The sequence below is a fragment of the Mauremys mutica genome, chromosome 8 (assembly GCF_020497125.1).
Source record: "Mauremys mutica isolate MM-2020 ecotype Southern chromosome 8, ASM2049712v1, whole genome shotgun sequence".
In the NCBI taxonomy this organism is placed as follows: domain Eukaryota; kingdom Metazoa; phylum Chordata; order Testudines; family Geoemydidae; genus Mauremys; species Mauremys mutica.
This window is the reverse complement of record NC_059079.1, coordinates 112,531,138-112,556,592: the sequence shown is the minus strand read 5'-3', so window position 1 is coordinate 112,556,592 and position 25,455 is coordinate 112,531,138. Positions and strand designations below refer to the sequence as shown.

Sequence of the window (25,455 nt, the reverse complement as noted above, 5' to 3'; positions counted from 1 at the left end):
GGAGGTGCAGCAGGCGGCCTGGCACAGCCTCGGCAACCCCCAGCACCTTGGGCCGTAGGTCGGGGGAGAACAGGATCGCCATTCCGGCCGAGCGAACCGAGAGGTGGCTAAAGTAGACCCTGTCCCCCCACTCCAGCCACCAGCTAGCTTCAGCGGCCGGATCCGTATGGGTCTCCTGCAGGAATACCACAGAGTACCTCCCATCCCGAAGGAAGGAGAGCACCTGGCTCCTGCGGAGACCCATCCTACAGCCCCAGGTGTTTAAAGTGGCAAACATGATCGGCGCCATGAGGAGGGCTGGGGGGGATCCTCGCCGGCAGACACGCCCACAGCCTCCGTTGGGCCGCGCAGCAATCCGTGACCAACCCCATAGGTGAGTAGAGAGCTACGGAAGAGGCAGACCCACCGGTTGGCCGCGGCGGCCTGCTTCCCGGTCCTCTTACCCTCCCCCATGAGGGCCCTCACGGCCCAGAGGATCGGATGGAAATCCCCCCACTGCTGGAGCGCATGTTGGACCTTGTTACGGGAGCCACGGACGTCCTCAAGGAACTCCTGCAGCTCCTCCCTCAGCGCATGGGGGGGCGGGGTAACGGACCGATGACCGTCCCCCAGTGGGGCCCCCGTCACAGCCCCGTGGCCCACCGAGGTGGGCAGGCAGGGGGCAGACCCTCGACATGGCGTCTGATGGGCCGACGCCACGCATCCCGCCCCGCTCCCTGGTTCAACAGGGGGCGGCGGAAGGAGAACAGCAGCCCCTGATGGGTCAGGGCAGGGAAAAACAACTAAGGCTGCTCCCTGGGGCAGCAATGGCGTCATGGGAGGTGGAGGAGACAAGGACGGAGCCGGCATCAGGGATAGGGCAGGAGTCAGGAGTAGGGGTGGGATTGGGAAGAGAATCAGGGAGAGGGGCAGAGGCAGGATCCTGAGCCTCAATAGTTAGGCCGCAGGAAGGCGGCCCCTCTTGGTCAGGCTCAGGGATCGTGGGAGCGGGAAGGGGACCCACAACGATGCCGGGCGCAGCCACGACGCCTGGAACGACAGCCACGGCATCTGGAGATGGAAGGTCAACAACGGGGTCCCCGTCCGGGAAGGAGGTCGGTTGGCCCACAACCAAGAGGGCCCCCCCCCGGGAATTGGGTCCAGGCAGCGGGGCACCGGCCGTCGCCTCAATGGGCTCGGCGGCCATCAGTGAGGTGCCACCTGCAGCCAGGCTGATGGAAGACCCCAGGGGACCCTCAGAGGCAGGAGCAGAAGCGGCAGTCAGGGGAAGGGAACCCAGGGACAGGGGGACCGAGGTGAGGTCACACAGATCGAGGCTCGCTAGCAAAGGGTCGTCCTCCCCCTGTGTAACCGGGGTCAGACCCAGGGCCTCGATCTCCTCATAGATGGAGGGGAGATTGCCGTCCGCCACCCAGGGGCCCTCCCCGCCAACACCCGAAGCGACGCCCACCTCAGTGCTCGCGGGGGCTCCGGATGGCGAGGGGGCGAGAGGGGCTCCCTCGGGGGTTTCCTCGAGAAGGGACCCCGGAGCAGGGGCAGCATCACCATCCGGTGCTGCCACGTCGTGCCCAGCCGGCACCACAAAACGGGCGTCATCAGGGGGCAAGGCGGAAGGCTCGTCATCGGCGTCCCCCTTCCTGCTCTTCCGGGGGGTCTCCGAATCCGAAGAACGTAACGGGGCCCGAGCCTTCCGCTTGCCCCGCTTCCCCTGCACTAAGGACCAGCCCTCCATGGCATCATCCGGGGGCCGGCTAACAGGGGTCGGGTCTGGGGGCAAGGGCGGTGGCTCAGAGACTCGGTAAGGCAATGGAGGGGCAACAGGAACGAGGGAGGAGTCTCCCTGGGGCGGGCCCTCTCCCATGCCCGGCGTTATCTCCGCCATACCCTCCTCCACAGCGGTGGACTGAGAAGGAGGAGGGGCAGCTTCAGGTGCCAGGCAGCCAGGGGCACTGGCGGTGATAGGGCCGGCGCCATGCCGGGGTTCGGGGGTCCCGGATGCTCCTCCGTGCCGGGCCAAGGGGCAGTCCCTCCGGACGTGCCCCATCGCCCGGCAGAGGTAGCACCGGGCCTCCCCCGTCGAGTAATGCACCCGGTAGCGGGCTCCCTGGTAGGGGACCACAAAGGACCCCTTGAGTGCCTCTCCGTCATGCACCGCCGGTGGCAGTTGAAGCTGCACTTGCCGGCGGAACGAGAGGATGTGACGGAGGGCGGGGTCCTTGCAGCCGAACGGGAGAGGGCTGATGACGGAGATAGGGCGCCCCAGGGCAGAAAGGGCGGGCAGCAGGGTGGCATTGGGCAGGAAGGGAGGGACGGAGGTCAGGATCAAGTGGACCCCCAGGTCTTCCAAGGGCTCTAGGGGCACGAACACGCCCCCCATCGCCATACCCCTCTCTACCGCCTCCTGGGCGGTGGCCTCCGATGCCAGGAAGAAGACCACCCTCCCGTACATTTTGGAGGCCGCCACGATGGCCGTGGGCCCCACCACCCTCGCCAACGCCCGCACGTAGGTCTCCACGTGGGGCAAGGCGGGCACCAGGAGGCAACGGACGCCGTGCTTCCTGGTCAAGGTGGGGAAGGGGCCCCGGCCGCTATAGACGGTAGCGGAAGCGGCAGTTGGAGGAGCAGCGTGGGAGGGACACCTGCGGAGCTGGTAGAGGGAACAGCGGGGAGGGATGCCACGGCCGGTGGCGGGGCCGCGGCAGCGGGGGTAGTCCCCGCCATGGAGGGCTTGGTCTTTTTAGCGGGGCCCTTACCCTTCTTCCCACCCTGAACTTTCCCACCGGCTGGGAGGGCTCCCCCCGAATCAGAAGGGGCGAGGGACGTGGCAGCAGCGGATGTCTCCCCGGTACTTGCCGCTGCAGGTGCCCCAGTGGGGGCAGTGGCAGGTAGACCGGCAGCGGCGGTCGAGGTAGAGGCTTGCAGAATGGACATGGGGGTGTCTGGAGGAGGGGCGGTGGGAGCATTGCGAGGGGTCTCCCCCCGCCGCGTCCCCCACCATAACGAAAGCGGGGAGGGGGACAAACAGCGAGGGGAGGGGAGGGAAAGGAGGCGACCCCCCCCCCGCTAGGCTGCAGGCTCGGGAGGAGGGTGCCAGAAAGGGAAGGCTAAAGGGCGTGGGGAACAATCAAGGACCCAGGGGCGGGAGGGTGGCAGGTCACCGACCCAGAGGGAATTCCGGCTCCTCTAGTTGCACTAGGGGATCAGGGGGGCTAACAGCATAGGGGGGTGCAGTGAACAAGGGCAAACTCAAATGGGGGAAGCGCACAAGTGCATGGAAGGGGGCATGGGCGCATGAGGGGAGGGGCTAATGAGGGCTGGGGAAGCACAGGGAGGGGGGGAAAAGTTGAGCTAGGAGCGGGGCAGAGGGACCACAGGGCTAGCTGCAGGGCTGGGGCAGGATAATCAGGGCCACAGAGGAAACGGGTGGGGCAGACAAATGTGGCAAAGGAGAGGGGGCCAGGCCAAGGGGGTGTGGGTGGGGGGTGCGCCCACGGACACTTGTGCAAAAAGTCAATTGTAGCTGGCTGCTGCTGCAGGCCCAAATGGTGGAAGTGGGCGTGGCAAGGCAGGTGAGCAGCTCAGTCCCAGAGGCAGGAGATTGAGGTAGAGAGAAAACAGCCAGCGGGGGTGGTGGAGGGGCAACGATGGTGGTGGGGACGAAGGGGGACACGGATGGACCGGGGGCAGGCTCCACGCCACACCCCAAGAAGAAGGATTGCTAGGCAGAGACAGGCTCCACCTCCCGAAGAGAGGGAAGAGCATCCTTGCAAGCAGGCTGGCTAACCTAGTGAGGAGGGCTTTAAACTAGGTTCACCGGGGGAAGGAGACCAAAGCCCTGAGGTAAGTGGGGAAGTGGGATTCCGGGAGGAAGCTCAAGCAGGAGACTGCAAGAGGGGAGAACTCCTGTCTCAGACCGAGAAAGCAGGATAATCAGCGAGTTATCTTAAGTGCCTATACACAAATGCAAGAAGCCTGGGGAACAAGCAGGGAGAACTAGAAGTCCTGGCACAGTCAAGGAATTATGATGTAATTGGAATAACAGAGACTTGGTGGGATAACTCACATGATTGGAGTACTGTCATGGATGGATATAAACTGTTCAGGAAGGATAGGCAGGGCAGAAAAGGTGGGGGAGTTGCATTGTATGCAAGAGAGCAGTATGACTGCTCAGAGCTCCAGTATGAAACTGCAGAAAAACCTGAGAGTCTCTGGATTAAATTTAGAAGTATGAACAACAAGGGTAATGTCGTGGTAGGAGTCTGCTACAGACCACTGGACCAGGGGGATGAGGTGGACGAGGCTTTCTTCCAGCAACTAACAGAAGTTGCTAGATCACAGGCCCTGGTTCTCATGGGTGACTTTAATCACCCCGATATCTGCTGGGAGAGCAATACAGAAGTGCACAGACAATCCAGGAAGTTTCTGGAAAGTGTAGGGGACAATTTCCTGGTGTAAGTGCTGGAGGAACCAACTAGGGGAAAAGCTTTTCTTGACCTGCTGCTCACAAACAGGGAAGAAATAGTAGAGGAAGCAATAGTGGATGGGAATCTGGGAGGCAGTGACCATGAGATGGTCGAGTTCAGGATCCTGACACAAGGAAGAAAGGAGAGCAGTAGAACAGAGACTCTGGACTTCAGAAAAGCAGACTTCGACTCCCTCAGGGATCTGATGGGCAAGGTCCCCTGGGAGAATAACATGACGGCGAAAGGAGTTGAGGAAAGCTGGCTGTATTTTAAAGAAACCTTATTGAGGTTGCAGGAACAAACCATCCCGATGTGTAGGAAGAAAAGTAAATATGGCAGGCGACCAGCTTGGCTTAACAGTGAAATCCTTGCTCCTCTTAAACAAAAAAAAACAGCTTACAAGAAGTGGAAGATTGGACAAATAACCAGGGAGGAGTATAAAAGTATTGCTTAGGCATGCAGAAGTGAAATTAGAAAGGCCAAATCACACTTGGAGTTGCAGCTAACCGGAGATGTTAGGAGTAACGAGAAGGGTTTCTTCAGGTATGTTAGCAACAAGAAGAAAGTCAAGAAAAGTGTGGGCCCCTTTGCTGAATGAGGGAGGGAACCAAGTGACAGAGGATGTGGAGAAAGCTAGTGCACTCAATGCTTTTTTTGCCTCTGTCTTCACAGACAAGGTCAGCTCCCAGACAGCTGCACTCTGCAGCACGGTATGGGGAAGAGGTGACCAGCTCTCTGTGGAGAAAGAAGTAGTTTGGGACTATTTAGAAAAGCTGGATGAGCACAAGTCCATGGGGCCGGATGCACTGCATCCGAGAGTCTAAAGGAGTTGGCCGATGAGATTGCAGAGCCATTGGCCATTATCTTTGAAAAATCATGGCGATCGGGGGAGGTCCTGGATGACTGGAAAAAAAGCTAATGTAGTGCCCATCTTTAAAAAAGGGAAGAAGGAAGATCCAGGGAACTACAGGCCAGTCAGTCTCACCTCAGTCCCTGAAAAAATCATGGAACAGGTCATCAAGGAATCAATTCTGAACCACTTAAAGGAGGGGAAAGTGATCAGGAACAGTCAGCATGGATTCACCAAGGGCAAGTCATGCCTGACTAACCTAATTGCCTTCTACGATGAGATAACCGGCTCTGTGGATGAGGGGAAAGCAGTGGATGTGCTATTTCTGGACTTTAGCAAAGCTTTTGATACAGTCTCCCACAGTATTCTTGCCAGCAAGTTAAAGAAGTATGGGCTGGATGAATGGATGGTAAGGTGGCTAGAAAACTGGCTAGATGGTCGGGCTCTACGGGTAGTGATCAATGGTTCCATGTCTAGTTGGCAGCCGGTATCAAGTGGAGTGCCCCAAGGGTCGGTGCTGGGGCCGGTTTTGTTCAATATCTTCATTAACGATCTGGAGGATGGTGTGGACTGCACCCTTAGCAAGTTTGCAGATGACACTAAACTGGGAGGAGTGGTTGATACGCTGGAGGGTAGGGATAGGATACAGAGGAACCTAGACAAATTAGAGGATTGGGCCAAAAGAAATATGATGAGGTTCAACAAGGACAAGTGCAGAGTCCTGCACTTAGGACGGAAGAATCCCATGCACTGCTACAGACTAGGGACTGAATGGCTGGGCAGCAGTTCTGCAGAAAAGGACCTAGGGGTTACGGTGGACGAAAAGCTGAATATGAGTCAACAGTGTGCCCTTGTTGCCAAGAAAGCTAATGGCATTTTGGGTTGTATAAGTAGGGGCATTTCCAGCAGATCGAGGGACGTGATCATTCCCCTCTATTCAGCACTGGTGAGGCCTCATTTGGAGTACTGTGTCCAGTTTTGGGCCCCACACTACAAGAAGGATGTGGATAAATTGGAGAGAGTCCAGCGGAAGGCAACAAAAATGATTAGGGGACTGGAGCACATGACTTATGAGGAGAGGCTGAGGGAACTGAGATTGTTTAGCCTGCAGAAGAGAAGAATGAGGGGGGATTTGATAGCTGCTTTCAACTACCTGAAAGGGGGTTCCAAAGAGGATGGATCTAGACTGTTCTGAGTGGTAGCAGATGACAGAACAAGGAGTAATGGTCTCAAGTTGCAGAGGGGGAGGTTTAGGTTGGACATTAGGGAAAAACTTTTTCACTAGTAGGGTGGTGAAGCACTGGAATGAGTTACCTAGGGAGGTGGTGGAATCTCCTTCCTTAGAGGTTTTTAAGGTGAGGCTTGACAAAGCCCTGGCTGGGATGATTTAGTTGGGTTTGGTCCTGCTTTAAGCAGGGGGTTGGACTAGATGACCTCCTGAGGTCCCTTCCAACTCTGAGATTCTATGGTTCTATGATTCTCCTTGTACTCTCTATGGCACTCTTGCTGGCCCATAGTTAGAATGTAGGAGAGAGCTCCCTGACTCCAATAGAGAGGGGGCACAAGCTGGACTAGGGAAGGGGAAAAAGTGTATTGGGACATGGAGCTGAGGGGAGGAGAGACTGGAGGCTGGCAAGAAGGGGAGATGGAATGGAGAAACTAGTACTTGGAACTAGGGTGGCGGGATATTGGGACTTGGGATCTAAATGGGAGAAAGGAGGGAATAGGAGCAGATTAAGGGGTGTGTGTGCGTGAGAGGGAGAGAGAGAGAGAGAGAGAGAGTGGGGGGAGACACAAAGAGGAGCCAGATCAGACAGGGAACAGAGAGAGGGGAACTGGGGCTGGCTGGGCACAATTCCTAAAGTAAGTCCTATGACTAAAATATAATCTTATAAGCAAATATCTGTGAAGCACATTGGGAAAGAGTTTGTCTCATCTCCACCTAGCGCTGGTTCATATAGATGACAACCTGCCGCTACTACCAGTTACTCCATTAACTCAAATGGCAGAGGTCTGTGCAGCAGATCTAAAGGTTCCAACTCTGTTCATGATTGATGTGGGTGTCAATAAGATGCCACATGATGGACTTTCTATTTTTATGTACTTTTAAAAAATATATAAATTACACACACACACACAGAGCCATGTTAAAAGAACATTAAGGTTTCAACTCAAGCACTCAAAAGTTAAGAAATGCCAGGTATTTTTTTAGCCCCATCTCTGTTGTATCTCACAATATTTAATGGAGTCATAGTGTTTAAGGGCTGAAGGGACCACTCGATCATCTAGTCTGATCTCCTGTATAGCACAGGCCATCAACAGCACCCACACACTAAACCTATCAATTGCAATGAGACCCAAGTATTACAGCCCACAGGAGACTAGACTATTATGTGCTAAAGGCAGAGAATAGGTGGGACAGAGGTGCGCCAGTGCCCAAGGATCCCACAATGGAACGGAAAGTAAGTGAGATATATCCAGATAATATTGGCAAATGACTGGAGAGGAAGGCAAAAGAACCCTAAGGTAACATCCAATCTGACCTGGGCTAAAATTCCTCCTTCTTTGTGTGCTGTCCTTGTGGGTGCTCCACTTCAATGGCTCCAGGACACATTATCACCTGATCGGAGATTTATGGTCTGGTCGGGCCATGCATGCGCAGCAGCTTTCTCACAGTGCCGTTGGAGTCTCTTCAGCACATGCACAGCTGACCCCCTCACTTCCATCTCAACCGTCTTCTGCTGAAGATGGAGGTTGGGGCAGTGCCACATCTTCTTCCCCTCAAGATAGAAAAAAATGATAATTGTTAGTTTAGTTTAAATTTTTTTCCATAGATAAGTTAGTTTGTTAGTTGAGAAAAAAAATCTTCGTTTTCTTCATTTCCAGGTTAACAGTTCCCTGTGGATCGCAAACCATTTAAAAAAAATGTCGGTCCACTCGGGACTTGACTTTAGATATGCCAGGCTCCCCTGGCTTCAAAAGATGTGGCTCTTGCAAGGAGGTTATGTGGAGCTCCGAAGGGCAGTCCCTCTGCATGAGATGCCTCAGGGAGACACACGTACCATCCAAGTGCATCCACTGCAACAATTTGAAGGCGAGAGCCAGGTGTGACTGGGATCTGTGACGCAAAATGATCCTAATGGAGAAATCACTCCAACCTGGATCTGAAAAGGACACCCCAAAGCCTTCCCCTAAGTGCTCCCCAAGTCGGTCTGAACTAACTAAGAGCACTGTTCCACCCTCTCAAGAAAAGAGGAAGCAAGTCTCGACCTCTCCACAACGGGAACCTCACAGAAAGAAACGGTCCCCCACAAAATCATTGCAAGTGGTGCCAACGGCCCCAATAGTCGGTACCTATGACTCCCCTGGCTCCTCTGGCACCAGAATGCACCACTCATAAGAACAAGGAGTTGAGACCGCAAACATGCCATGTCTCTTCCTCAGCACCGACAGTACCAACACTTGTGTCGGAGACTGTGCCGACCTTACAACCACCAGTGCTGACACAGGTCTTGGCGCAGCCACCTCCCTCAGCACTGTCGCCTCACCCAGTACTGATAGCCAGCACTGCAGTGTGGTCACTGGCCCCAACAAAGGCAAAACAGAAGACTTCTAGACACCCAATGCCTACTACTAAGACATCGGTACTGCACCCACTGGCACCACAACAATTCCTGATACAGGAGGACATCACTGTTGAATTGGTCCCAGAATTACCTCTCCTTGGCAATGCGGGATCACCTGTCACACAACCAACCTTGCCTATGGCACCAACAATGTTTAGTGACAGTGACAATGAGGATGAAGAGGAACAAGTGTTTTCATCACAGGGCTCGCCCACATCTCAACAAAAACCTACTGGAGGCACATCATGGCATGAAATCCACCAGTCACAACCTCACTTTCCATGGTATGGACCCCCATAGATGGGTCCCCAAATGGCATTCACGATGCAGTGGCCACCATGGGCATCATACAAAGCCCAATATGCTTGGACCTCCTCACTGCCTATGGCACAGCTCCGGTCCCCTCCTGTATCCCCAGGGCTGGCAACATCAGGAGCCACGGAGGAGATGGCCAATGAACCAGAGGACGAGACTGCCCCCGAAGAAGTGTCACATGAACATAACTCTTCTCCAGATATAGCCATTATGCAACCTCCACCTACTATGGCTGATGACTTTAAACAATTTCAAGAGCTATTGAAGTGCATAGCACTCAGCCAGGACATCCGTCTGGAGGAAGTCCAAGAGTACCAACACAAACTATTAAAAATTTGACAACCATCTTCTGTGTCAAAAATTACCCTGCCCATCCTCAAACCTGCTGGTATCATTAGGAAATTTCATTAGCACACTTGACTTTTTGTGTCAAGGTCATTAATCAAAATATTGAATAATATTAGTTGCCAGATGGAGCCATGAGTAGCTCCTCTAGTAACCTCCCTCCAGTCCATTAATTCACCTTTCAGAATAACCCATTACCTTCTCCCCTTTAGCCAATTTCTTATCCACTTTGCAATACTTGTACTAATCCCCATCTTCCCTAATTTAACAAATTTCTCCTGAGGCTCTGTCAAAATGCTTTGTTGAAGTCCACGAATATTAGATCTACTGCACTTCCCTTCTCTAAAAAATCAGTTATTTTCTCAAAGAAGGAACTCAATTTCTTGCATTTATTCTTGCTATGCCCCTGTGAAGTAGGGAAGTCCCAGTATCCCCATGCTGCAGATGCAGGACTGAAGCACTGAGATAATGGCCTCAGCTCACACAGAAAGTCTGTGCCAGAGTAAGGATGTGAATCCGAGGGCCAGTCTACACTGGCAACGCTGTCAAGGCAGTGCTTTAACGTGCCAGTGCAGCGCTGGGAGAGAGCTCTCCTGGCACTCTAAAAATCCACCTCAGCAAGGGGCATGGCTCCCAGCACTGGCACTTTACAGCTGCAACTTGCTGTACTCAGGGGAGTGTTTTTTTTACACACCTGAGCAAGAAAGTTGCAACACTGTTAATTGCCAGTGTAGACAAGCCCCAAGTCTCCCAAGAGCTAGGCTAGCACACTAAGCACTGGACCATCCTTCCTCTGTGGAATCTTAATTCAGCCCCCTTGGGATACAGTCATTAGTAATATGATCACATACCATCCATTCTGTGTACTGAATGAGGTAGGGGTCATATGAAAAAAAAAACAGGTGTGTCGATTAATCACAGTTAACTCACGCAATTAACACAAATTAGTTGCAATTAAAAAATGATCTTGATGTAATTACAGTTTTAATCACACTGTTAAATAATAGAATACCAATTCATCACTGTTTCTGTAACATATTTTGTTTTTTACAGGTCAGGGTTGTTAGCCCTGTGCCTAACCCCCAACCTGGAGGACCAGGGTATCTGTTTTGTCTGGCCCCTCCCCCGTAGACCAATCCAGCATGGTTGAACCTACCAGAAGCAAAAATCCCCCCACCGACACACACTCTGGGAATCTTTAGAGTATGCAACCTGTTCTGCCATGACAAGGCAGGGATACCAGAGAACAGAGAATACTAATTGAAATGTATTAAATATTTTTGGATGTTTTTCTCCATTTTCAGATACACAGATTTCAATTACAACATGATATACAAAGTTGACAGTGCTCACTTTATATTAGCTTTATTATATTAAAAATATTTTCACTGTGTAAAATAGCAAACAAATAGTATTTTTCAATTCACCTCATACAAGTACAGTAGTGCCATCTCTTTATCATGTACATGCCACTTACAAATATAGATTTTTTTGTTACATAACTGCACTCAAAAACAAAACAATGTAAAACTTTAGCACCTACAAGTCCACTTAGTCCTACTTCTTGTTCAGCCAATCGCTAAGACAAACAAGTTTGTTTACATTTGCAGGAGATAATGTTGCCTGCTTCTTATTTATAATGTCATCTGAAAATGAGAATAGGCATTTGCATGGCACTTTTGTAACCAGTATCACAAGGTATTTATTTGCCAGTTATGCTATACGTTCATATGCCCCTTTATGCTTCGGCCACTATTCCAGAGGATATGCTTCCATGCTGATAATGCTCATTTAAAAAAAGAATGCATTAAGTTTGTGACTGAACTCCTTGGGGGAGGATTACATGTCTCCTCCTCTGCTTTACCCACATTCTGCCATATATTTCATGTCATAGCACTCTTGGATGATGACCCAGGACTTGTTCGTTTTAAGAACTTTCACTGCAGATTTGATAAAACACAAAGAAGGTACCAATGTGAGATTTCTAAAGATAGCTAGCTCACTCAACCCAAGGTTTAAGAATCTGAAGAGCCTTCCAAAATCTGAGAGGGACTAGGTATAGAGCATGTCATAGAAGTCTTAAAAGAGCAATATTCTGATGTGGAAGTCACAGAAACCAACCCACTAAAAAAGAAAAACAACCTTCTGCAGGTGGCATCTGACTCAGATGATGAAAATTAACATGCGTCGGTCTGCTCTGCTTTGGATCATTATCAGTCAGAACCCGTTATCATAATGGACTCATGTCCTCTGGAGTGGTGGTTGAAGCATGAAAGGACAAATGAATTTTTAGTGCATCTGGAACATAAATATCTTGCGACACCAGCTACAACAGTGCCATGTGAATGCCTGTTGTCACTTTCAGGTGATATTTTAAACAAGAAGCGGCAGCATTAAGTCCTGCAAATGTAAACAAACTTGTTTGTCTGAGCGATTGGCTGAACAAGAAATAGGACTGAGTGGACTTGTAGGCTCTAAAATTATACCTGGTTTTATTTTTAATGCAGTTATTTTTGGACATCATTCTACATTTGTAAGTTCAAATTTCATGATAGAGATTGCACTATAGTACTTATATTTGGTGAATTGAAAAATACTTTCCCTTTTTTTTACAGTGCAAATATATGTAATGAAAAATAATAATATACAGTGAGCACTGTACATTTTGTATTCTGTCACTGAAATCAATATATTTGAAAATGTAGAAAACATACAAAAATATTTAAATAAAGGGTATTCAATTATTGTTTAACAGTGCAATTAATCACACAATTAATCGTGATTATGTTTTTATCACATGATTAATCATGATTAATTTTTTTTAGTGGCTTGACAGCTCTAGAAAAAAATACTCGGTGCTTATGTAATTAAAGACGGTATCATAATACAAACACACAAGGTGTCTGAATCAAAGTTGCACAGGCAACAGGTATCTTTAGTTCTGGCATTTACTAACTCTTGAGTACTTGACTTTTGCAACCTGAATATTCCTTTCACACTTTGCTTTTCTGGTGTGTGTGTGTGGTGTGTGTGTGTGTGTGTGTGTGTGTGTGTGTGTGTGTGTGTATTTCTGATGGATCTCGGTTTTCGATTAAATTCTGCTAAAGAGTAGGATTCCTTTTTCTCCAGAGGCCACACTACAGAGTAAACTATGTGAATCCTTACACACACCTCCCTCCTTAAGAAGTGGCGCCTCTGGCACTGACCCTCTCCCACCCACCTATGTCTTGTTTCCTCCTATCTCGCTTAACTATCATGCATGCGGATCCCTGCATAGCTCAGCTCTGTGACACAATAGACAATGTGCATCTCTTGTATGACTGCCACACAACATACTCTTGCACCTCCACCAGTTTCCTCAGTGGAATGACACTGGTTTCACCATTCAGGAAATAGGCTGGATTAGAGCCTTGAGCAGTTTATAGCATCTGAGGGTATGTCTACACAACGGGATTATTCCGATTTTACAGAAAGTGGTATTTGGAAACAGATTGTATAAAGTTGAGTGCACGCTGCCACACTAAGCACATTAATTCAGTGGTGTGCGTCCATGTACCGAGGCTAGCGTCGATTTCCGGAGCGTTGCACTGTGGGTAGCTATCCCATAGTTCCCGCAGTCTCCCCCGCCCATTGGAATTCTGGGTTGAGATCCCAATACATGATGGGGCAAAAACAGTGTCATGGGTGATTCTGGGTAAATGTGGTCAGTCAATCCTCCCTCCGTGAAAGCAACGGCAGACAATCATTTCGTGCCCTTTTCCCTGGATTGCCCTGGCAGATGCCATAGCACAGCAACCATAGAGCCCATTTAGCCTTTTTTCACTGTCACCGTATGTCTACTGGATGCTGCTGACAGACACGGTACTGCAGTGCTACACAGCAGCATTCACTTGCCTTTGCGAGTTAGTAGAGATGGTTACCAGTCCTATTGTACTGTCTGCTGCTTTGGAAATTGGCAATGATGGTTACCAGTCCTATTGTACCATCTGCTGCTGTCATGGGTGCCTACTAAAGAACCAGAGAGGCAAATGGCCATTCCAGGTCAGAAGCTCAGACATAGCACCGAAATGATGAGCTGCATGCTATTCTAGGGGGTGCCCCTGCAACAACGCCACCCATTGCTTCCCTCCTCCCACACCCCTCCTGGGCTACCGTGGCAGTTATCCCCCCATTTGTGTGATGATGTAATAAAGAATGCATGAATAAGAAACACTGACTTTATTGAGATAAAACAGGGGAGGCAGCCTCCAGCTGCTATGATATTCCAGGCAGGACTGAATCTCCATTAGGAAGAGGAGGGGATGTTGCTGTTTAGCGCTGCAGCACCGCGTCTACCAGCAGCATCCAGTAGACATACGGTGACATTGAAAAAAGGTGAGAAACGATTTTTTTCCCCTTTTTTCTTTCACCGGGGGGGGGGGGCAGATTGACGACAGATACCCTGAACCACCCGCGACAATGTTTTTGACCCTTCAGGCATTGGGAGCTCAGCCAAGAATGCTAATGGTTTTTGGAGACTGCGGGAACTGTGGATTAGCTTGAGTCCTCATTGCCCACTCCCTCCCTCCATAAGTGTCCATTTGATTCTTTGGCTTTCCGTTATGCTTGTCACATAGCACTGTGTTGAGTCCCTGCTGTGGCCTCTGTCTATCATAGCCTTGAAGATTTTTTCAAATGCTTTGGCATTTTCTCTTTTGGAACGGAGTTCAGATAGAAAAGATTCATCTCCCCATACAGAGATCAGATTCAGTATCTCCCGTACGGTCCATGCTGGAGCTCTTTTTTGATTCTGGGACTGCATGGTCACTCGTGCTGATCGGCGCTTCACGCTGGGCAAACAGGAAATGAAATTCAAAAGTTTGCGGGGCTTTTCCTGTCTACCTGGCCAGTGCATCTGAGTTCAGATTGCTGTCTAGAACGGTCACAATGGTGCACTATGGGATAGTGCCCAGAGGCCAATACCGTCGAATTGCGGCCACACTAACCCTAATCCAAAATAGCAATAACGATTTCAGTGCTACTCCCCTCGTCAGGGAGTATTATAGATACCGGTATTAAGAGCCCTTTATATCGATATAAAGGGCTTCGTTGTGTGGACAGGTGCAGGGTTAATGCAGTTTAATGCTGCTAAATTCGATATAAACTCGTAGTGTAGACCAGGCCTGAGTTAACTAGAAAAATAACTTCAATTACAATAACGGTTTCTTTACTGTATGATGGTGTGTTATGCTCTTGTTATGGAGTAGGAAGAAGAACTGCTCACAATGAGAGGCCATTACAAAATGTCTTATTTTAAGCCCACATTTATACTTCATTGATTATAATGTAATTCTTTGAGTCAATGCAATATGATTATGATGCTAACTAAATGCTGAGAATAGTTAATAAGGATCTGTGGACTGCACATGTTTCTGTCTATTAACTGTTCTGGTTTGTAATGAACTTTTACATTTACCATTGTTTGAATCAAAAGATCTAACTGAAATATCTTTTGCTAAAGAAAGAAAATGCCCACCTCCACCTCAGCTTCCGGGTGCCATCAAGAACACAGAGACACGAAACTATGAGAGTGGTGAAAAAATAGCTTTTATGTGCCTAGAGCATTTTGAACACCAAGGAGTGAAAGAAATAATGTGTAAAAATGGGAAGTGGCAATCACCACCGCACTGTGTTGGTCAGTATGGGAGTTTATTTATATTTCTTTAGGTGCATCAGTCAGTGGAAATGTACAAACAATATCAGTAACAGGACAACTGCCATGTCACTGTTAGCCCCTTACACATTGTGGTAGTTAGTGTTCATGTATTTTGTAAGAAGTCATTATCAATCGTTCTGTGCACAAAAGCATTGAAAAATAAAATGAACAAAGTAATCAGACCTGTAATACTAGACTAATGGGTTAAAGGATTTGAATCGTATGCAGTATGTTGTTAATGGGTTAAAAATTAACTAGGATCTGAAAAATGAATATAGTAATGTCAAAAAGTACAATCTGATATCAGAACCTAATCATTTTTTTATCCTACCACTAAGGGTGAAAGTAGGGACTATTAAAGCACAGATGAGACTCTCAATGTTTATTTAATAAAATTAAGTGCTGTGAAAAAACATATACAAATGTTGGTATGTTTTGTGTGTGTTTGTGTGTGTGTATACTGAGCCTCATATACATACACACAATATTTATATAATTTAATGTTGCAAAATCAAGCATTCAAAAATTAGGAAAAGCCATAATTAAGGCTGGCTGTGCAACCTTAATTTAACCCCCTTGTGTGTATTCATTATGTTAATTTTAATTACATGATCACACACAATTTTTTTTCCCACAGAATCTCTGCCTTATCCTGTAAAAGGATAGTTGCTCACCTAATGAGCAGCCAATATTTTGTTTCATCCTCATTACCTAGTAGTCGACCTAGTGTTTATTTACTGCATGCTACTCAAACCTTGCTAGAAGTACACAATTTTATATTTCCTCCTCAGCTTTTATGTGGTACTTATCACTATATCTGCTGAATGCTTTGCAAATATGAATTAATTTATTTTCACAACACCCCTCTGAATTGTTTTGTGTATATGTGAGTGTATGCATAGCAGGAATTATGAAGATATAACCAGTGACTAGATAATTAAGGCTGTGTATTATTTTTTGCAATTTAAACTGGTTTAAAATTCCTCTCTTTCAAACTTTAATTATTTAATTTAATCACAAAGTTTAATACCGTGGTTCTTCAGGGGAAAATGTATTTAATTTAATTTTATTTTTTGGTGGGGAGAGGGGAAAATATTTATTAACTTTTAGAGAGGGAACTTTTATATAATTTATTCTTTCTTTCAAAATTGTCCATGAGATTCTAAGCATCTTTTCAGGTCCCTGCAGCTAAAGGCTCACAGTCCCAACAAATTTCAAACCAGATGCACAATCTCAGAACATCAAGCATATGTCAGTTTTCAGGGTTGTTGTTGGTTTTTTTTTCTTTTTTTGGTTTTTTTTTAAGTTAAACTTGAAAAGTTATTCTCTTATTCCTCACAAATTAAAGTAACTTTGTGGCCTGGAAGGAACTGAGGATACAAAACAGCTAATGCCATTCTCCAGCGCAGCCTTCCTGAGCTCACTAGCCTTCCTGCTTTCTTTCAAAAACTCTTCTTGAGATTTCTGTTTCTCTTGGAAATTTGAGTATTCTGAAGCCACGTGGACATCCCTACTCATTCTTTTCATCCTGTTATTTCTTTTCTGTGTACCTTAGGGACAAATGGTGTTTCTCCTGGTAACCAGCAGAACTTTAAAATTATTTCTAAAAATATTTTAACTGGCCAAAAATATAACTCCATTCAAGCTGATGTAGAAAGCCTCACAGATAGCGTTGCTGTACATTAGTCAAAACCAATACTTCTATTGCAAGCTGATCTGTTTACATATCAGTTTATAATTCATTGTCCATTGCTTCTGTGTAACACATACTATCTCCTTTAGAACTAGACTTGCAATAGATCCCATCCATTTTCTGTTAATGAATCAGATTCAGATTCTCATCAGAATCCAACTGATTTTACTATATAATTCAGTTTTAGAGTGGCCCTTGCTGTCTGATAATGATCTCCTGACTAGATCCTTTAAAACAAAGAATTGTGAAGAATCAAAAATGGATCTAGTTTCTTCATAATATTATAGTGACACCATTTTCCATTTTTGCTAACCCATTCAGATTTATACTCCGGGATCATATCTGATCCCTAGCAGAACTCTCTGAGAAAAAATTGAATTTCCTCCTCCTCCATCCTGATTGATAATCAAACAGAATTTTGAATGGATTTAAGTGTCCTTCTCTTGTTAAACCCAATATAACTATCTAAATCCCATGTAATATGTTCATTCAGGAATACTTGGCAAACTCAACATAATTCACTGAAACCAAACAAGTGCACACAGTATGACATAACTGAAATCTCTCATTCATCTAGAGTAACCTTAGGAGTAAAAGGTCTTTTGGCCCCCATTAGAACATACCTACCTGTTTCATCAGGGCTCAAAAGTGATCTAGGGGTTTTGATACTCCTCATGCAGAGGTTGCATCTACACTATAATATTTTATAGCTCTCTCCCAGGATAAGTGCATTTCCAGTAATTGAGCCTCTTCTGGTGTAGACTGGACTCTAGTATTTTTAGCATCAAATCATGAAACCGTTTACGTTACCATGCACTGTTGCAATTTCACTTGTTCTGGAATATGAGTACAAAAACTTTAGTGTAGACAAAGCATTAGAGACTTCCTTTCATTTCTGAACTCCTACAACAAGATGATACGATACCACGTGCACTGCACTGCTTGTAATGAATGAACCATGTTTAATAGACTATAGGCATTTAATGGACCCTTGCAGTATGGTCTAGAATCCACCTATTATTTGGTGCTTGAGGCAATGGGAAATCATGTTTAGGGTGGGTAAATCTAGAATGTTCACCAGCCTTAAAAAATCACCACAATTTATTTTCACTGCAGTTCACTGTTACTTTCTCTTTGAGTTTTAGACTATAGGTGCAATTGACATACTAATTTTATTTTTTTCCAAAACAGAAGAAAAATTATGTTTCCAGCCGCCTTCCATAGCAAATGGTGAGATTCTCAGTCTAGAAAATCAGAACTTAAGACAGGAGCAATCAGCACCAGTGACTTATCGGAATGGTACCATGTTAACATACAGTTGCAACTCTGGCTTCATGTTACGTGGACTACCTGAGATAATTTGTAAGGCTGGAAGATGGACCACAGCTCCTACATGTGTTGGTAATTACATTGTGTAGAATTTTCAAAAGCAGTTCATTTAGTGGAGAGGACAATAAGTTTCAACTGGAGGCTAAATTATAGGAAAGAATGATTCTGTATGTAACCCTTCTGGCAGGTGGAGCCAGCAGCAACAAGGGCCGGGTTCAGTATCTAGCAGTTCCTTTTCAACAATACAACACAAAACCGTCTCGAGCCTCCACCCAGTGACCTGGGACAATTACATCCCACCCCCCGGGTGCCCCTAAGTGGCAATACTTCCCCTCTCACAAGCACAGAGTCTGAGTGTAGCAAAAACTTTTAATAGAAGGAGGGAAGTAACTCAGCATTAATTTGGGAAAACACCACAACCAGGATTCATAAATACAAACCATGAGAAAAAGACACACCCCCAAGTAAGTTTGGCAGTGTCCATTTCCCCTCAGAGTCTTAAGTCCAGCAATGGGGGAGGGATAGCTCAGTGGTTTGAGCATTGGCCTGCTAAATCCAGGGTTGTGAGTTCAATCCTTGAGGAGGCCACTTAGGGATCTGGGGCAAAAAAAAATTGGTCCTAGTGAAAGCAGGGGGCTGGACTCGATGACCTTTCAAGGTCCCTTCCAGTTCTAGGAGATTGGTATATCTCCAATTATTACCTTTAACCCCAAAAGACTTTTTAACATTCCATCCCTTCTCTGTACCCCACTCTCAGTTGCTGTCCTTGGCTGGTGCAGCCCCAGAGTTCAGAGGTTCATCTGCAGAGTTCACCTCTCACCCTATGTGTAAGGCAAGGGGTGGGGTAAAGAGGCACCTTACAAGCTGTATTGTTCAAGCACTTGGTCATCACCCGAACAGCTGTTTGCCACACCTCAGCAGGGCTCTGCTGCCCACTTGCCACACCTCTCCACCAGCTGCCCCACACACTTAACACATCTTTCAGTGATGTCAACTGTTAGTGCGGAAGCCGCACTGCTAGTGCATAGAGGGCAGTCTCTTGCAATAGAAACACTATCCCAAAGTAGGTCTAATACTTAGATCTAAGTATTACTGAGTTCAGCTCTACATCATGTAACAAAACTTTCAATTGATTCTAAATTAGTTCTTTCATTATACCATGGAGAGAGAAAGGATCAAATGGTGTCTAGGAACCTTAAACAGGGCCAACATCACCAAGCACAAGTGTCTGTCCCCACCCTTTCTTAACTCATTGGGCTTTGGAACCCATGTCTCCTGCCTAGCAAGTGGCATTCAGTTGAGGGTGAGTCCCTCCATTGGGGTATGCCAGGTATAGTTCTGCTGCCCTCGGTTTGCACAACAAGGATAACATCCCTTTATTACTTGTTTATCCCTTGTTTATCCCCAATAACAAGGAGACTGGGGATCCAACACCAGCCACAAGTGATCATTTGGGCAAGCAATCCCATCATGCTGAGTACCTACGCAGGGAGGGTGTGTCCATGCAAATGAGATCAGCTTCTGAAGCCTTTTTCTATAGCTCGCCACTAGATGTCAGGGGAGAGCTTGTTCAGACTGCTTACATATCTATTTGTTCAAATTGCTGTAAAAGCTTATTTTTCTTGCTGAGGGTCTTTAGAAAGCTTCTGATGTGTGACAGCTTCAGGATTTCTGGTTAATTGGTTGTTTTCTGTTTGTTTTGAGTAGTTTTAGTTTTTAAAAGCTCCCAACTAGGACTCAAGAGGTCTTCATTCAGTTCCTGGCTGAAATGCACAAACTCCCTTTATAGTCTTGGACAAGTCTTTTTATCTCTGTGTCTCAGCTTCCCATCTGTAAAATGAGGATAATAGTATTCTCTATTTGATAGTGGGGTTGTGAGGATAAATCCATTAATAGTTGTGAGGCACTTACCTATTATAGTGACAGGGGCCATATCAAGTTCCTACATGGACAGTGTATTTTCATCAAAGTTCTGTTGAAGGAAGCAGACACACCACTGTATGAGGTGTCCAGAAGAAGAAGAGCAGCTGCAATTATTGGTCTCAGACAGAGGCACAAACTAAATTTCATTAGTAACTGAACTCCTAGTGTATTTAGGGCTAGTGTTTATTTAATTTTCAGATGGATTTTTAACAGGGCTCATGTTGCAAGTTTCATCGCCCACCAACAACTTAGTGCATGTGTTTAGGTTCTGGATGAAACCTTTATTTAAAATTAGGCATCCATATAAAGAGTTACAAAGGGCTTAAGTAAAAAAGGTGGTTTGTGGGGGGGTTACACTCATTTTGATCTTGTGTCTTTTCAGAAATGCCATGTACAGGTGTTCCAAATATTATCAATGCTCAGACTGAAAGCACAGTGAAGCATAGTTATAAGCCTGGTGAAACAGTACGTTATCAATGCCATCGTGGTTTTACCATCAGTGGACCATCAGAAGTTACGTGTAAAGCAGGGAAGTGGTCCACACAACCTGTATGTGAAGGTACAGTGAATAATTTGATCTAACTTTATAGAATCTAGTTACTCATTTTTTTTATTACTATTATCATTATGGGCACTCAGAGACCACCTGGATGGGTCAGACAGATAGAATAAATTACAGAATGCTGATACAGAAACAATAAGTAGCCAAATCATGTACTGATAATTTCAAATACAGAGGGGATTGAGAGGAATCAGTGTTTGCCAAAAGGGGGCAGGGAAGGAAATGGTAGAACAATAAATCTTTTTTGCAAGCTGCTAAGAATATAAATTTAAAATAAATTTTAAAAATATAAAATCTGTGCTCACTCTCTTCCCTTTCAATTTGTTACAATTCACAGATGTACATGTCAGTATACAGAGCTCAGTTCAGCAGTCATTTCTCTCCTTTAAATCATTAAAGTCAATGGGTGCTTTGTCTGGAAATCAGAGCCTTCTTCATGTCCGACTCTGGGTTCTGCTACTCAAGCAGTCAGGGATTTAAAGGCATTGCTGATCGAGAAAGACAGACGGCTTATTACAGCATTAAGAGCCATGTTATCAGCCCTGACTGTGTCAATTCTGAAGAAGGTGGTAAGGGAGAAGATGACCACTGTTAGCAGTGCCAGATCCCATAGATCAGAGTTTTCAGATTTGTCTGATTCTAACAGTGCCTCTATATAGCTCTGGCTCTGAAATCCAGGCCAGTCTAATTTCAGCTTCAAGGACCAAGTGGGTAGATCTGAGTATTTCACCAGATCCTGTGCCATTCAGGTCTTCCACTCTGACTTCGACACCTGCTCCAATTTCAGGTCCATCTTTGGATCCAAAGAGGACTTTTACTTCAGTGACTGATGTACAATCATTCAGTTATAAACACTCTTCAGATCTAAGTGAGAAACAAAGGGTATTGAGGAAGGCATTTTTCACCAATTCCAAGGTCTGGATCATCTTCATCTGAAAAAAGAAAGGCAGAAACTATTAGTTTCTCTCTTGATCCATCTCTACCTCCTTCTCCTCCTCAGCCTCCTACATGGTATCCACAAACAGCTTTCTCTCGATTTATTTCTCTCCACCCTCCAGGTCCATTGCTGTCTCCATTACACTCCATCACACATCCAAAATCAATTCCATTATTTATATGAAGATAGAGGAAGAATAAAGAGAACTGATTCTTCCCAGTTTGTGCCTCCTTCTGTGGATATGTTCTCAATACAAGTTACTGTGGAGACTGGCAGCCCGAGGCTCCATAGCCTTATTAAGTGCTGATGCTGTAACTTTATAGCTGTTCTCCATATGGCTGGAGATACAATGATTCACCTATAAAGGATCTGGCTGCAGAGAATCCTTGCGTCTGGTTACAATGGATCTGTCTGCATCTCAGATGGATACTCTGTCTGCTGCCTGATACTCTGTCTGAAGAAGATGAGGCGATCAGTCCTCTTTTTAAATAAAAACATGCTGACACAGACTACTCTTCTGATTTGTCGCCAGATGAGAATGTCGGGGAGAATTCTACCTCTTCCCCTTCTCATGGCAGCAGAGTTTCATGACCTGATGGATCACATGGTGTCCATGTTGAACTTATATTCCATAGCCATGGAAGAAACCTCCCCTCTAGTGTTTGGAGGAAGCTTTTGGTGCCACCTCCAAGAGTAGGATGTCACTACCAATTTTTAATGTTCTGCTGCAGCCTGCTAAGATTATTTGTTCCACTTCTGCCTCTTGCCATCTTATTTCTAAGAAAGACAAATTATATAAGATAATCAGGATGAGGTGTTTTCATATTTTCACACACATCCTGTATCTAATTCACTTGTGGTGGCTGCTGGTAGCAGTTTGAGGTCTGGACAAGCATATTTCACTCCTGCTGACTGGTGGAAAAATATTGATTCCTTGGGAAGAAAGGTGTTTTCTTCTTCCTTTCTAAGGGCTAGTCTACACGTACCGTCCGGGTCGACGCGGTGAGTTCGACTTCTGGAGTTCGAACTATCGCGTCTGATCTAGACGCGATAGTTCGAACTCCGGAAGCACCGCGGTTGACTCCGGTACTCCACCACTGCAAAAGGCGGTGGCGGAGTCGACCTTGGAGCCGCGGACTTCGATCCCGCGGCGTCTGGATGGGTAAGTAGTTCGAACTAGGGTACTTCGAGTTCAGCTACGCTATTCATGTAGCTGAACTTGCGTACCCTAGTTCGACCCCCGCCCTTAGTGTAGACCTGCCCTTAGTCTTAGGGTGGAAAGCTATCAAGCAGTTATGGCCTGCTATCAGTTCCACCTATGGGAAAATATAGTATTGTTTCTGCAGGATTTGCCAGATGACAAACAGAATTTGCCAAATGAAATCCTAATGGAGGGTCAAAATGTAGCAAAACACACACTCAGGGCCTCCTTTAATGCTTCAGACTCTTCTGCCAGAGCATTGGCTTCTGAAGTTACTCTGAGGACACATGCTTGGGTTTGCTTTTTTACTCTGGCTCTCAATACTAGAATAAAGGTAGAGGAAGTCCCCTTCGAAAGAGATGGTCCTTTAAGTAAAAAGACTGACATGTTGCTGGGAAAACTGAAGGAGACAAGAATGACAGCCTGCTCTTTGTGTTTGTGTTTGATTTCTTCTGTTAAGATTATACTTTCTACCCCTTCTTTCCATAATCAGAGACATTATTATCCACAATCTTCTTTGGCTTATTTCTCGTCAAATCAAAGATGTCGGCAACGGGCTACATTTCTCCAGAGGTAAAAATTCTCAGTTTTTCAGTTTTTCAAATTGAGGCCTAAATCAAAATAATTTGCTTCTTCCCCATCATCTTCATTGAACACCAGGCTTCTGCTTTGATGTGATGATAAAAAGTAAAAAATGAAATTGCAATGACTCGTCCCTTCCTCTTATGGAGAGAGGCTAACCCATCATTTCAGTAAATGAAGGCTTAGTACATTAGATAAATGGGTCATAGAAATTAGAGAGAAGGGCTATGCCATTCGGTTAGAGAAACTAACCCCTTCAAGTGCCCCATCATCCCTTTCCAGGGAACCATTTCACAAAGTTCTGCTACTTCCAGAAGTGTAGAAATTACTGCTTATATGTACTGCCAATAAGGTATCTGAACAGCAGAGAGACCAAGGGTTTTATTAAAGATACTTTCACATGCAGAAAAAAGAGTGGGATATTTCATTCAATTTTAGATTTCAGAAATCTGAACAAGTAGATTTGGATGTTTTGGTTCCACATGTTAACTCTGGCTTCCATAATGCCTTCACTTTCAGCGATGGATTGGTTTGCGACCCTTGATTTAAAGAACAAATATTTTCATATTTCTATCTGACACAGTCATTGAAGGTATTTTCATTTCATGGTGGCAGGATGCCATTTCCCATACAAGGTGTTTGCATTTGGCCAATCCACAGCACCAAGAGTATTTATCAAATGTCTCTCTGTGGTAGCATCACATTTGAGAAAGCAGGATAGTTTTGTTTACATATTTGTATGATTGGCTGTTGAAATGTGGAGCTACATCTGAATGTCAAAAAGTCAAATCTCTACCTAACTCACATAATTTTATTCATGTGCTCCTTAATGCACACCGCATCAGTGAAAAATCTTCTTACCAGAGAACAGATTTTTTAAAAAATAGTGCAATATGTTTTAAACATAAAAAATGTCAAACTTAGAAAATAATTTTCTTCCTGAGTCTCATGGTCATGACTACTTGTATGACTCCATTTGTGCATTTCAGAATAAAGCCAAATAAGCCAAAATAAGGCCAATAAGCATTGGATGTCTCAGGTCTACAGGCCAAATCTGAACAATGTTCTAACACTAGTCAGTCTGCCTTCTGGACTTCACCATCAGTGAGAGGAAATTCTGATGTATCAAAGGGGGGAGGTCTCATCTGAGTCAGTGTACTGTTTGAAGTCATTGGGCTTATTTGAAATAGTCCAGATTTTTTACTTGGATGCAGGAAAAATCTGATTCTCCTGTCTCAGCTTCCATACCTTGTGTTGTAGATGATTTAATATAAAAACTGAAGGGTTATCTAATTAATCTTTGAAAGTTCATTTTGCAGTTATTATAACGTATCACGTTTTAGTTTATAGTAGATTGCAGTTGGGGCATAATATGGATAATAAATTTGAGAAGAAAGTATCTAATATGTATGCTCTTTGAGGGATCTTGTCCCTTCTTGGAGTCTTAAACTGGTTTTATCTATATTTCTGAAACCACCGTTTGAACCCTTGGCTGAGTATTTTTTTATTTTTGATATCTTAAGTCAGCATTCATTATTGTCATGTCATCAGCCAGAAGGGTGAGTGAATTAAAGGCCTTGATTCCCCCTTTAAGTCTTTTCATAAAGATAAGGTGGTTCTTAGACTTGATCCCAGGCTTTTGCCAAAATGACTCTGAATTTCACATAAGTCAGACAATTTCCTGACATTTTTTCCAAGGCCACATACTAAGCAGGGGAAATCTGCTTTATGTACTTTGGATTCAAGAAGAGCTCTTGCATATTATTTAAATGGAATTAAAAGGTTTTGAAAATAATCTAGGTTATTTGTGTTTTATGCTAAAAGTTTCATGCATCAGACCTTATCTCTCTAGACTGTTTCTAAAAGGATTAAATAATGAATTGTTGAATGTTAAATGTTAACAAATTCTTGTACCTCGGATACTTTGATCTCAT

At 45.6% G+C, this 25,455-nt stretch overlaps 1 protein-coding gene across 1 annotated transcript in view; it reads left to right on the top strand.

Annotated features, from left to right (window-relative positions):
- LOC123376342 (complement factor H-like) overlaps positions 1 to 25,455 on the top strand; it is a 102,585-nt gene that overhangs the window by 60,781 nt on the left and 16,349 nt on the right. Inside the window, 3 exon segments of the mRNA XM_045028260.1 lie at positions 15,100 to 15,273; positions 18,179 to 18,388; positions 20,622 to 20,798. Coding sequence (XP_044884195.1) covers positions 15,100 to 15,273; positions 18,179 to 18,388; positions 20,622 to 20,798 — 561 coding nt within the window.